At 41.6% G+C, this 12175-nt stretch overlaps 1 protein-coding gene across 5 annotated transcripts in view; it reads right to left on the bottom strand.

Annotated features, from left to right (window-relative positions):
• The window catches only part of WDR19 (WD repeat domain 19), a 116466-nt gene that overhangs the window by 81524 nt on the left and 22767 nt on the right, over positions 1–12175 (bottom strand). For all 5 annotated transcript variants that reach the window (XR_012787652.1, XR_012787654.1, XM_075567849.1 and 2 more), the window contains 5 exons: positions 11701–11874; positions 10644–10714; positions 6247–6419; positions 4426–4540; positions 1714–1820 (listed from right to left, as the gene is read on the bottom strand). Coding sequence is in view for 3 of the 5 variants with exons in the window: in XM_075567849.1 (XP_075423964.1) it covers positions 1714–1820; positions 4426–4540; positions 6247–6419; positions 10644–10714; positions 11701–11874 (640 nt within the window). In the remaining 2 variants the exon portion in view is untranslated. The remainder of the gene's footprint in view (positions 1–1713; positions 1821–4425; positions 4541–6246; positions 6420–10643; positions 10715–11700; positions 11875–12175) is intronic.

The following is a 12175-nucleotide window of genomic DNA, read 5'->3' on the forward strand; positions in this document are numbered from 1 at the left end:
GCCTTCCTGCCTCTCACCTGTCTCCCCTACAATCTATCCTAAACGCTGCTGCCAGAATCACTCTACTCTTTCCTAAATCTGTCTCCGCGTCTCCCCTCATGAAATCCCTCTCCTGGCTCCCGATCAAATCCCACATCTCACACTCCATTCTTCTCCTCACTTTTAAAGCTTTACATTCTTCTGCCCCTCCTTACATCTCATCCCTAATTTCTCGTTATGCACCATCCAGACTCTTGCGTTCTTCTCAAGGCTGTCTTCTTTCTACCCCCTTTGTATCTAAAGCCCTCTCCCGCCTTAAACCTTTCTCACTTTCTGCCCCACACCTCTGGAATGCCCTTCCCCTCAGTACCCGACTAGCACCCTCTCTATCCACCTTTAAGACCCACCTTAAGACACACTTGCTTAAAGAAGCATATGAATAGCACTGTGGATATTCTGAACACGATACATAAAGCTTGGCCCCCTGCAGACGCACTTACCAGAACTCCCTCCTACTGTCTCTGTACGTTCTCCCTACCTACCAATTAGACTGTAAGCTCCTCGGGGCAGGGACTCCTCTTCCTTAATGTTACTTTTATGTCTAAAGCACTTATTCCCATGATCTGTTATTTATATTATCTGTTATTTATTTGATTACCACATGTATTACTACTGTGAAGCGCTATGTACATTAATGGCGCTATATAAATAAAGATATACAATACAATACAAAATAGGAGTTGAACAGCAAGAACTTGTTCCGATTTAGCCTTATGGCAGTGCGCATGTGCACGGGTTTAATAGATACAGCCTTTTCGTTCTTTCAGCTGTTTAGTGCATATTATATAGTCTCAACACCTTGTTTGCCCCTTACACACATTTATTATACCTAGGATTGAGCATTATAGGATCCTCTTCTGTTTCAGCATATAAAGTTACAATTTGGTTTTGGGTTTGCATGCATGTTTTTTTGTCCAATATGAGCCACCGTAGGAGTCTGGGTGGGGAACTTTTGGCGCCAAATATGCTGATTGACAGCATTATAAATGTTCACAATTTATGTCAGATTATGTGGGGGAGCTTGAGAAAGGACCGTAAAGGTCCGAAAGGTTGCTTCTTTTTTCTGTGATTACCCCCTGATTGATGTGTTACTTCATTAAATTGTATTTTTTGAATTTGTGAGTGCTCCAGATTCTTTGATATTGGGTGTATATATATATATATATATATATATATATATATATATATATATATATATATATATATATATATATATATTTATTGGGTATATATATATATATATATATATATATATATATATATATATATATATATATAGTATATATATATATATCTAACAGAATAGTCACTTTTAAAGGGAAACTGACAGAATCTACAGGATTACCAGTGCCCATGTCCCATGTGACATCTCATGCGCACACCCAACGATTTCTAACCATTTACCAGCTGGAAGGCACAACAGATATAATGAATATATCACAATTATAAACTATATTTATGTACACACATGCACAGACACAGATTTGGCAAAGATCATTGCACCTGCGCATAATACAGAATATTGTGTCAGATTTTCCATTAGATTCAATGAGAGAGATAGCACAGAATATCCCATGCTAATGCGAATGCAGGTGCAATAACTCCTGCTGTAGATAGATACGTAGATACACAGACCTCTGTAATACATACACACAGATAACATGTAATCCTTACCATATGAAGCTGCACTTTACCCTCAAAAAGTGCGGCAGCATAATCGGAGTTTATGCACATACTAGCAACGGTGCCCAAGTATTCCATATCTTTCAGTTTTTCTACACCTAGACATAAGATAGACAAGTGTGTTAATAAACAATAGTAAAAACGTTTTGTTGGGACGACCACAAAAAAGGGGGCGGGGGGGGTGGCAAGCACACCCAATGTAAGTGAAACTTCACAGTGGTTTGTAAATTAAATAAAATATGCATAGGCATGTTGACGGATTAAATACAGACTGGTTTTAATGTAATACATTTACTGTAGAACTGGTATGCCAGTTAAATAGTATTATTTTTAATACATGAAATGATAGATTTATGATAACTAAAGTAAGAGACATACATTTGGGATTGAAACGTATCGTGGCTGAAGTAGTATGAAATTTGTGTCAGTACTATTGGAAATGATGGTAAGTGAAGTTAGGAGATTTGAAAGGAGAACCCAACAGGGAAGGATTGCTAATGAGTGGTGTGGTCGGGCGGGCACCTTCACGCATGTGCGGAGGTGGCACAGACGCATGTCCTTTCTACGCATGCGTGGATCCCGTATAAGGCTTGTGACCAGCGCATGAAAGGGGTACTGCAGCGGTGAGTACTGGGGATGTCTAAGCGCATGTACAGGATAATTTGCCCGGTACAGCAGCGGTGAGTACTGGAGCTGCAAACGCGCAGGCACAGCAGATTTCGCCCGACGCTTCCACACACATACAATTGGAGACATGCGCAGTGAGTATGTTGCATTATTATTTGCGTGACCATTTGCAGGTTTTTTCCCTATGAAAATGTTGTGAATAGCAGTGCCACGAAAGAAGTTTCACTTCACAAAATATATATGTAGCACCTTTTCCCCCCCCATGCCACAGAAGATCTGGCAATTGGGTATTGTCCCCGGTGCTGTCGCTCACCTGCTGGTTCAAGATGTCTGAATGACTCCCCACTTGGAGTATGGGAGCAGCAACAGGGCAGGCTTTCTCCATTTCTTTACTGTGCAGCGCCTCCATCCCATGAGGATTCTGCTGAGTGCAGGATGGTCCCCACAGGCAATCCTCATTTCCAATAAGCACACACCATAGTTGGTTCAACGGCAGGTTTATTGCAGAACAGCATTATACATCTCCAGCCCTGGAGCAGACCCCAGGGGCTTGAGGCCCCAAGAGCCCCTCCCAATTTCCTTGACCCTTTTGTAGGGAAAAGGGGATCACACTGTCCCATAATCAACACACTCAATTTGGTGGAGTGTCAGCTTTTATACCCGGGAGGGAAGGGCTTGTAACCCCACCCCATAACTGGGCAGGTCCAGATACAGACTGGCATCACACCACATACATGTGACCCAGTCAGTACCCTCTCCAGCTATGACACTCAAACTGCCGGTTTAGGCCTGCCCCTGGATAAGGCAACCTAGTACCCATCCAGGATTCAACTGCAGGCTAGGCCCTGCGCAGGAGATTAACCCCAACACTGCCTGTTCCTATCAGGACTTATAGTGTTGAGGCCAGTAGAAGACTATAGCCAGGGGCACTTGGCTACATATATATAGTACTGTACATGACAAAGCTATGTTGCAATGAAGCACCTACAGACTTAATTCCCAATGAACCGTCCAAAAAACGGTCAAATGAAACAATCTGATTGGCTTCATTAAACAATTCTAATTTAGCTAAAGCCAACAATCCGGCTGCTTTTGTTTCTTTGGAAATTAATTAATTCATTACAAAATGTATTTCTTTGGGGCATCTGACTGGGGAAGTGTTTGTTTATTATGTGTTTGGTGCACACTTAGCCCACCCTGTCCTTATCAGAGAACCAACAGATAAGGGGACGGAGAGAGAGGGGCTCTGGCTGTACAAGCTCTTGTTGAAAACACTGTGACATCACAAAAAAGGGAGTAACCAAAGGAAATGAACCCCCCCCCAGTCTCAGCTCACCATGTTTTTAAACTAATTTAAAACATTATTTAAAATAAATTAGAAATACTTATAGGATATTGGTAAAAAAAGGCATCAATCACTCAGATGTAACCTCTTAAACACGTCTCCGCTATTAGTACAGATGTAGCAGACATTATTACCCATTAACGAGAAATATAACATGCTAAATAATGTGTGTGTTCTCGTTAACCATTGTTCTTACAAGCGTTAATGCAATACATCACGTTAACAGGAGCGGTAACGTTTGATACATCTGAGCATTTTGGTCCTAGGAGGGACTGCCCTATTAAGAAAAGCACAAATATATTTCAAGCCATTTCTTTATGATCCGGAGATACATTTTTATATAGTAATAAAACGTGGGAAATGAAAATGTTTAGCCACATAACAACTTCTATACCATTTCCATAGTGACACACATGATTAAGACTTCTTACAATATTTTTTACAGCAATATTTCTTCAAGATTAGTAGGATCATCAGTGGCCAGTGATGTATGTTATCAAGAAGGCAAAATGATAGAAATTTGGACGCAAATACTTAGCTTTTATTTTGACCACCAAGGAGGGGGTAAAAATTTTTGGTTATGCTTTATTCAGTGATTGGATTTAAAAATTACATTTACACTCTCAGTACCAGGTTAATTTCTACATAAAGAGAGTTGTGTGTGAGAATCTTCTGTCCCACGTGGCTTGCCACTAGGAAGTGCGAGTACAAAGACAATATGAAGAACTTACCCTTTTCTGTAAGGGCATAAAACCAAGCTCGGTTGTTCATTCCCACAGCTAAATGGTCCGGACCAACAGCCACAAAATTTGGCTCCACTTCAACAGAAACTGTAATTGGTAGTTCCTAAATGTCAAGAAAAAATATCAAATATTTTGTTTTTACTAAAGATAGATCCACTACAATAGCTCACTAAAAAAAACCTCACTATAACACTGAAGTAATAATGTGTACAGAGAATAACTTGTTATCTGGTTAAAGAATCAGTGCCACGTAATAAGAAAAACCTTTGAGATAAGTTGCGGTTTATATGGTACTACTTTTGATTCCCTCAATATTTGCAAACTTAACCCTAGTACACAGAAATATATAAATGGCAGGTAAGGGTCACTTAGCCCAGCGGTGCCCAACTCCAGTCCTCAAGCCTCCCCCCCCCTAAACAGGTCAGGTTTTCAGGACATCCCTTCTTCTGCACAGGTGGCTCAATCAGTCCCTGCTTCAGCACAGGTGGATCAGTCGTCGGCTGAGCTTGATTGAGCCACCTGTGCTGAAGCTGGGATATCCAGAAAACCTGACCTGTTGGGGGGGCTTGAGGACTGGAGATGAGCACCCTTGACTTAGCCCAGAGTCACTCCGTTTTCCTAGCTTAGATCCCCTATTGCTTCTTGGCTCTTTTAATTAAATATAGGATACTCGTGTCTATCCCAAACAAAGGCACAATCCTTTACTACAGTATATTAACCTCCACCAGCTCTGCATCAAGGTTGTTCTATATTCACTATTTGTTCCCAGTAAAGATGCATTTCCTCACGTTTCTCGTAAGCTTACCACCGCCAAGCTTCAGTATGGGACATCTTCTATTAGCATTCCTCTTTCTATGAAAAGTGCTTCCCTTCGGTACTTTTTTGGTGGACAGTATTTAGAAATGTTTACGATACTCCCTATACTTCTTCCCTCCTTGCAAGATGTTTAGGTTTTAAAGTCTAACGTTTTATGATGCAAACCATCCAACATCGTTGTGCTCTTTTTGGACCATGTCTCATTTATTTAGGCCCTCTGGAGGTATGGACTCCAGAAATTAACACAGTTTTTATAAGTGAGGGCTTAATAACCATCTATAGCTAGGCATTTGTACATTCCACTCTCTTCTTCTAATACATTTCCTTATATAAACAAGCATCCTTGTGCCTTTCCCCGTTGTTCTATTACGCAGTTTACCTTATTTTAAGTTAGTAGTCTACAAATCCGTTTTCACTGTGGTGGATGACAGTATTGTACCATTAATTACCATGGTTTGCAAATAATACAGACTAAGAACTAAAAGACCTTACAATGGCACCAGACAGTCATCTCAGTGAAGCCTTTTGGTTCCCAAAACGTTTTGTAAATCCTACCTCCACTTTTTCAGAGGATCTCCATTAGGAGTATAAAGTATCCTTATACAGTCTTTCTTTAACGCCTTATGTACCATATACTGTACATGTTTGGATAAGTAAAGGAATTCCCCAAATTCTGGACACATGTCTACAATGTCCATCTTCAGCGAGCACTAATGTTGGTGATATTTTGTGGTGGTTAAAAAGTCTGCAAAGATATTTAATTTTCCTGCAGTATGTACGGCCAGAAAATGTACAGCTAGAATTTTTTTAATATACAGGTATGCTACAGACTCTAAATTTTGATCATCCTATTTCTATTTAGCCCAAGAATCATCTCTCTCGCCATTTGATAAAATATCTCAACCCTTGATTTTTACAAGTCTTGTGTGATCTGTTAACATACAGAACTACAGTAGTGTTAAGCCTTTTAGAAAGTAATAATCGTGAGCTTACTCCTTCAACATTGTTAGTCACTGTGACCTCAAGAAGAGACGTGAGGTATGCAATTTTTGTGGCACAGGTATCTCCAAGGATAGGAAGCTTTGTCAAGAAGACATGGAGGGATCCTTGTTGTGTTGATATAGCCAATAACTGACCATCATCTGTCCAAGACAGGCTGTCTAAACCTAGAAAAAAATATTATAAATCATAAAAATCAATCAGTGCACTACCCAACAAATACTGTACATCATTTTAACAGAACTTTTTATTTTTTTACATTAATAATAATGAGTTCTCAGAGAGGCATCAAAAAGCAGACATTGCCTTAAGAACAGCAACATCAATAGTATATACAGTAATTAGTATCAAACATTAAATACAGATTGAAAGAAAATGGGGAGAGAGTGGATACAACAAACACAAATGCCAAATATCTGAAAGGGATATCTACATTCATGGGGATTCAATTTGTTTTTTTGATGCTTTTACATATAAAAAAAATGGTATCACATCATTGCGACACAATCGACCACTACTCAATTGGTGACTAAGGAGAAAGTAATATTGATAGTGCAGTAATCTAAGGCAAGGCGCGGAATTTTAGTTGGCTGACGTGAGTCAGCCCTTCTATACGAGGGCCGTGCGCGTGCACGGCACGGAGAGGGGAGCCGACAGGGAGCGGGGAAGACGGGGAAAAGAATCTTTTCGCGCCGCGGCCGGAGCTAAATGTGTGTGTGTGTGTGTGTGTGTGTGTGTGTGTGTGTGTATGTATTTGTGAGTCTGCAAACTTACTAAATATTTTATTTTTACCAATTGTTTTATTTTAAATAAATAATAAATTACACATGCATATATACACACACACACATACACACACACATATACATACACATACATACACACACTGTACCTTCCCAGTATACTGCCCCTCTCACTATATTTACGAAAAGCATGCGGCACATACACGCGTGTTCGCATAGGCACGCACGGCCGCTTGCTCTATAACAGCCCTAAGCCCTACTAGTGGTCACAGAATAAGTTAATCCTTCTCTCCTGCCAAGCTAGATCTCCTATTGGTAGTCAGACATTGGATGCATCTCTAACCTTTGGCAACTACAAGGAGTCATAGTGACAGATCATTTAGGAATATCAAAAGTATGTATATCTGTATTTATATAGCACCATTTATGTACATAGATATTGACAGCAGTAATTCACGTGAAATAATAATAAAACCCATAATGGGAATGAGCGGGTTGGACATAAAAAGTAACATTAGTAAAAGGAGTCCCTGCCCCGATGAGCTTACAATCTAAGTGGTAAGTAGGAAGAACGTACAGAGAGAGTAGGAAGCTGTGATGTATGAGGTGTATGGTATCAGCCACAGAGCTACCCATATGCTAAGTTAAGGAAGTGGGTTTTAAGATGGGTCTTAAAAGGTGGATAGAGTGGGTGCTAGTCGAATATTGAGGGGAAGGGCATACCAGAGGTGTGGGGCAGTGAGTGAGAAAGTTTTAAGGCGGGAGAGGGGTTTAGATACCAAAGGGGTAGAGAAAAAACAACCTTGAGAAGAACGTAAATGTCGGTATGGGGTGTAGTGAGAAATTAGGTCTGAGATGCAAGGACGGGCAGAAGAGTGTACAGCCTTAAGAGTGAGGAGGACAATTTGGTGTGTGATACAGGATTTAATAGGAAGCCAGTAGAGGGATTTCAGCAGGAGAGCCACAGACAGATTTAGAACAGTAAAGTGATTCTTGCAGCAGCGTTTAGGATAGAGTGAAAGGGAAAGAGGTGAGAGGCAGCAAGGCCGAACAGCAGAAGGTTACAATAGTCGAGACGGGAGAGAATGAGGGTTTGCGTTAGAGTTTTAGCAGTAGAGCAACAGAAGAAAGGGCGTATCTTTGCAATGTTGCAGAGTAAAAAACGACAGGTTTTAGCTACATTTTGAATGTGACGGAAGAATGTAAGGGAGGAGTGAAATGTGACCCCTGGCAGCGTGCTTATGATACTACACGTATGATAGTACTGCCAACATTAATGTAGAAGGGGTACTAGGGCCAGGCTTGGGAGAAAGTTTGAGGAGCTCTGTTTTTGATATGTTAAGTTTGAGTCGGCGGAGGGCCATCCAGGATGATATAGTGGAGAGACATTCAGAGACTTTGGTCTGTACAGCAGGTGTAAGGTCAGGGGTTTAAAAGTTTGTGTATCGTCAGCATAGAGGTGATATTTGAACCCAAGAGATGCGAGAAGGTCACCTAGAGAGTGTGTAAAGAGAAGAGGTTGCAGGACAGACTGTAGAGGATCTAAGAGAGAATAGGAGGTGAGAAAATGGAGCAAACGAGAGAATACAAGGCGTTCAAGTTTAGAGGCAAAAGGAAGACAGGACAATAGTTAGACAGGCAGGGTCAAGCTGGCTGTTTTTGAGTAATGGTATAACTGTTGCATGTTTGAAGGAGGAGGGAAAGGTACGAGAGTAGAGGGAGGAGTTGAAAATGTGTGAGCGTTAGGATTAGAGTAGAAGCAAGAAGTTTGAGGTGATGGGAGGGAATGGGGTCAAGAGGGCAAGTGGTAGAGGGAGAAGAGGATATCAGTAGAGACACATCCTCCTCTGTGACAGCAGAAAAAGAGTTGAGGAAGGCAGGAGAGTTAGGAAGAGGTGTAGAATGTGAGGAGGATACAGATGGGATGTCTTGATGCACCTACCGGAGGAGGTATACCAGGAAGACCACCCAGCCGTGAGTAATATTACTCTTACACCTTACACCTTATTGTTCCACAGCGACATATCTGACTGGACACTAGCTAGTGGGAGTTGTTACTTACAATAGTGGAACTCCATTCAGGCCATCGTGCCATAGTGGAAATAGGTGTTATATCCAACAGGATTTTGGTTTGGTTTAATGCTCCTGGTACCCCTAGGATCTCTACACATGGAATTATTCTGTTGAAGGACTTTATTGCAGCTTTTGATCTATGTTTTTGAGCACCATACAGCATTTTTTACATTGTTTTTGAGTAATGGTATAACTGTTGCATGTTTGAAGGAGGAGGGAAAGGTACCAGAGTAGAGGGAGGAGTTGAAAATGTGTGAGCGTTAGGATTAGAGTAGAAGCAAGAAGTTTGAGGTGATGGGAGGGAATGGGGTCAAGAGGGCAAGTGGTAGAGGGAGAAGAGGATATCAGTAGAGACACATCCTCCTCTGTGACAGCAGAAAAAGAGTTGAGGAAGGCAGGAGAGTTAGGAAGAGGTGTAGAATGTGAGGAGGATACAGATGGGATGTCTTGATGTATGGAATCCACCTTTGTCTTGAAATAGTCAGTAAAGTCCCGAGGTGAAATGGAGGAAGAAAAACAGGTAACAGACGGTGGTCAGCCGTGGGTTAGTCTTGTGAGTGTTCATAAGTTAAGAAAAGTAGGTTTGTTTAGCCTGGGAGAGGGCAGAGTTAAAACAGGATAGGATAAATTTGTATTGAAGGAAATATGCAAGAGTGTGATTTCCTCCAGAGGCGTTCTGAGGTACGAATGCAGGAACGCAGCATGCATGTGGCAATTTAGCCAGGGTAGGGTTAGACGAGCGAGAATGTCAGAGAAAGAGGGGAATGTAGATCAAGAGAGGAGGATAGGGCAGAGTTGTAGTTCCTGACCAGGTTGTCAGAGTCTGGAGCAGAGCAGAGTGAGGAGAGGGAGGATCGCAAAGTGGAATCAAAAGCTGGTAGGTTAATAAAGCGTAGGTCTCTCCAGAAACGAGGGGTTGATGGAGGTGGAGAAGGGGAGAAGTGAGAGAGAGAAGATGAGATGATGAGAGAGAGAGAGGAAAGGGGGAAATGGAGAAACCAGAGAAAGGAAAGTTTTTTTTGTGAAAACAGGTCTATATAGTGGCCATCCTTGTGGGTACTGGCTGCAGTCCATTGGTGAAGGCCAAAAGAAGAGGTTAGAGAGAGAAAGCTGGAAGCCCAAGGGAGAGCGGGGTCATCAATGTGGCAGTTGAAGTCCCCAAAGAGAACAGGAGAGTCTGAGGAGAGAAAGAAGGAGCCAGGATTCAAAGTGTCAGAGAAAGACAGAAGGTAGATGACTGCCCAGTGGAGAGGGAGAGGAGAAAAAAGCTGGACAGTGTGAGCCTCAAAAGGAGGGAAAAGAAAGAGACGGAGGAATAGGAAGGGTTCGGAAACGGCAGATTAAGAAGAGGAGGAGCCCCACGCCTCCACCCCTGCCATCAAGGTGTGGAGTGTGGGAGAAAGTAAGGCTACCATAAGTGAGCGCAGCTTCCAGTGCAGAGTCAGACTGAGTGAGCCAGGTCTCGGTTATAGCAGTTGTATATTATTGTTATGGCACGTAGGTGGCACTACATCTGCAAACTAAAAATTACATTTTTTTTTGACAATTCCCTTTAGAAACAAAGAGATCTGTTACCTTTAGTTTCATCATCCAGGTTTATAATGGCGTACATTTCTTTAAGCTCGGTCAAATCATGGATTTTGATGCTAAAAATAAACATATATATTAATAATTGCAGTGGAGTAATGATTTAAACTGAATGACAATCATATCAAAATGATACAGAAAAATGTTAGCTAGAAATAATGATGCTTTGATGCATTGCTAGGTAGTACTGTTTCTTTAAATAAGCTCCACTGAAGCAGTCGTATAGTGGCAACATCACGGTCTTTCAAGCAGGTGAACCTATTTGAAATACAAGGTCATTGTAACCTTAACCGACTCAAAAGATCCCCCTCTACCCTGGACACCAAAAATTAGGTTGTAACCTCCAACAGGCTACGGTGTGGCATTGTATGAAAAAAAAATATTATTGTTACAGTATTTTATAACCACATAGGAAAAAATAGAATAAAATGTATATTATAAATAAGGAGCAAGACATCTATTGTGTTTCCCCAGTTGTCAAAAAGAATCCGATGTTTCGGTTGCAACATGTAACCTTTATCAAGGGTCAGAATGGCTTATCGGCCGTTCAGGTTTGCCCCGGTGAGTCAGTGCTGCGGGCCAGAGCTGCTGGTGATATGACAACTGTCCCAGCATTTGCAGCTACAGAGGCCCTGCGCTCTGTAAGTGTCTCTTACCTTCTCTGGAGCAACCTCTACTGCTGCAGTGTTGCGTAGTCATGGCAACCCGATGTCACATGGCGACACGTTGCCATGACATGACGTCACATGGCAATGCGTCATAGGAGGGCTGGTATGAGATAAATCGCCGGGCCGATATTGGTCTGCAATCCACCCCTGGAGCCCTCACCTTGATAAAGGTTACATGTTGCCACCGAAACGTCGGATTATTTTTGGCTAATACATGTTTGTGATTAAGTCGGTTTGTGCCCTCCTCTACATTCCTTTATGCATGCAATTTTGTTGGGCCGTCCAGGAAGGTTCATTTTGAGCTGGAGCACAGGCATTACTTTATTGATTATAGCGTTCATGAGGAGTACCTGGGGAACTTTTACCTTGTTACTTACCAGTTGTCCCCACATGATGCGGCCTTGTTAAGGGACTGTGAAATGGCAATACTTGTCAGAGTATCCTTGTGGTTGTGAGCCTGGAATAGCTCCTGGCCAATCTCCCGAATATGTGTAGAGATTACAACGAAGAATCCCTGGGAGAAACCAATCATGATGTATCCATCACCATACCTGTCCACAAAGGAAAGAGATAGTATGTTTGCAAACATACTAACATGGAAACCTCACCACAGGCTCTGCTTTCTATGATAATGTAAAAAAGAGAATGCATACTATTGCATACTTTGGGAAGTATTAGAGGTCTCTTCAGCCATGAATTTCAGAGGGTCGCTTTTCTAATGGACATATTTATTAGGTGGGGTAATTATATTAACCTTTCTTGTCCTAAACTGCTACTTCTTCTAGTTAAAAATGTTCGATGCATAAGACAGTAGCTAGTGCTTATGATAAGAAATGGAACTATTTTCACAAA

This window comes from Ascaphus truei, chromosome 1 (genome assembly GCF_040206685.1).
Source record: "Ascaphus truei isolate aAscTru1 chromosome 1, aAscTru1.hap1, whole genome shotgun sequence".
NCBI lineage: Eukaryota > Metazoa > Chordata > Amphibia > Anura > Ascaphidae > Ascaphus > Ascaphus truei.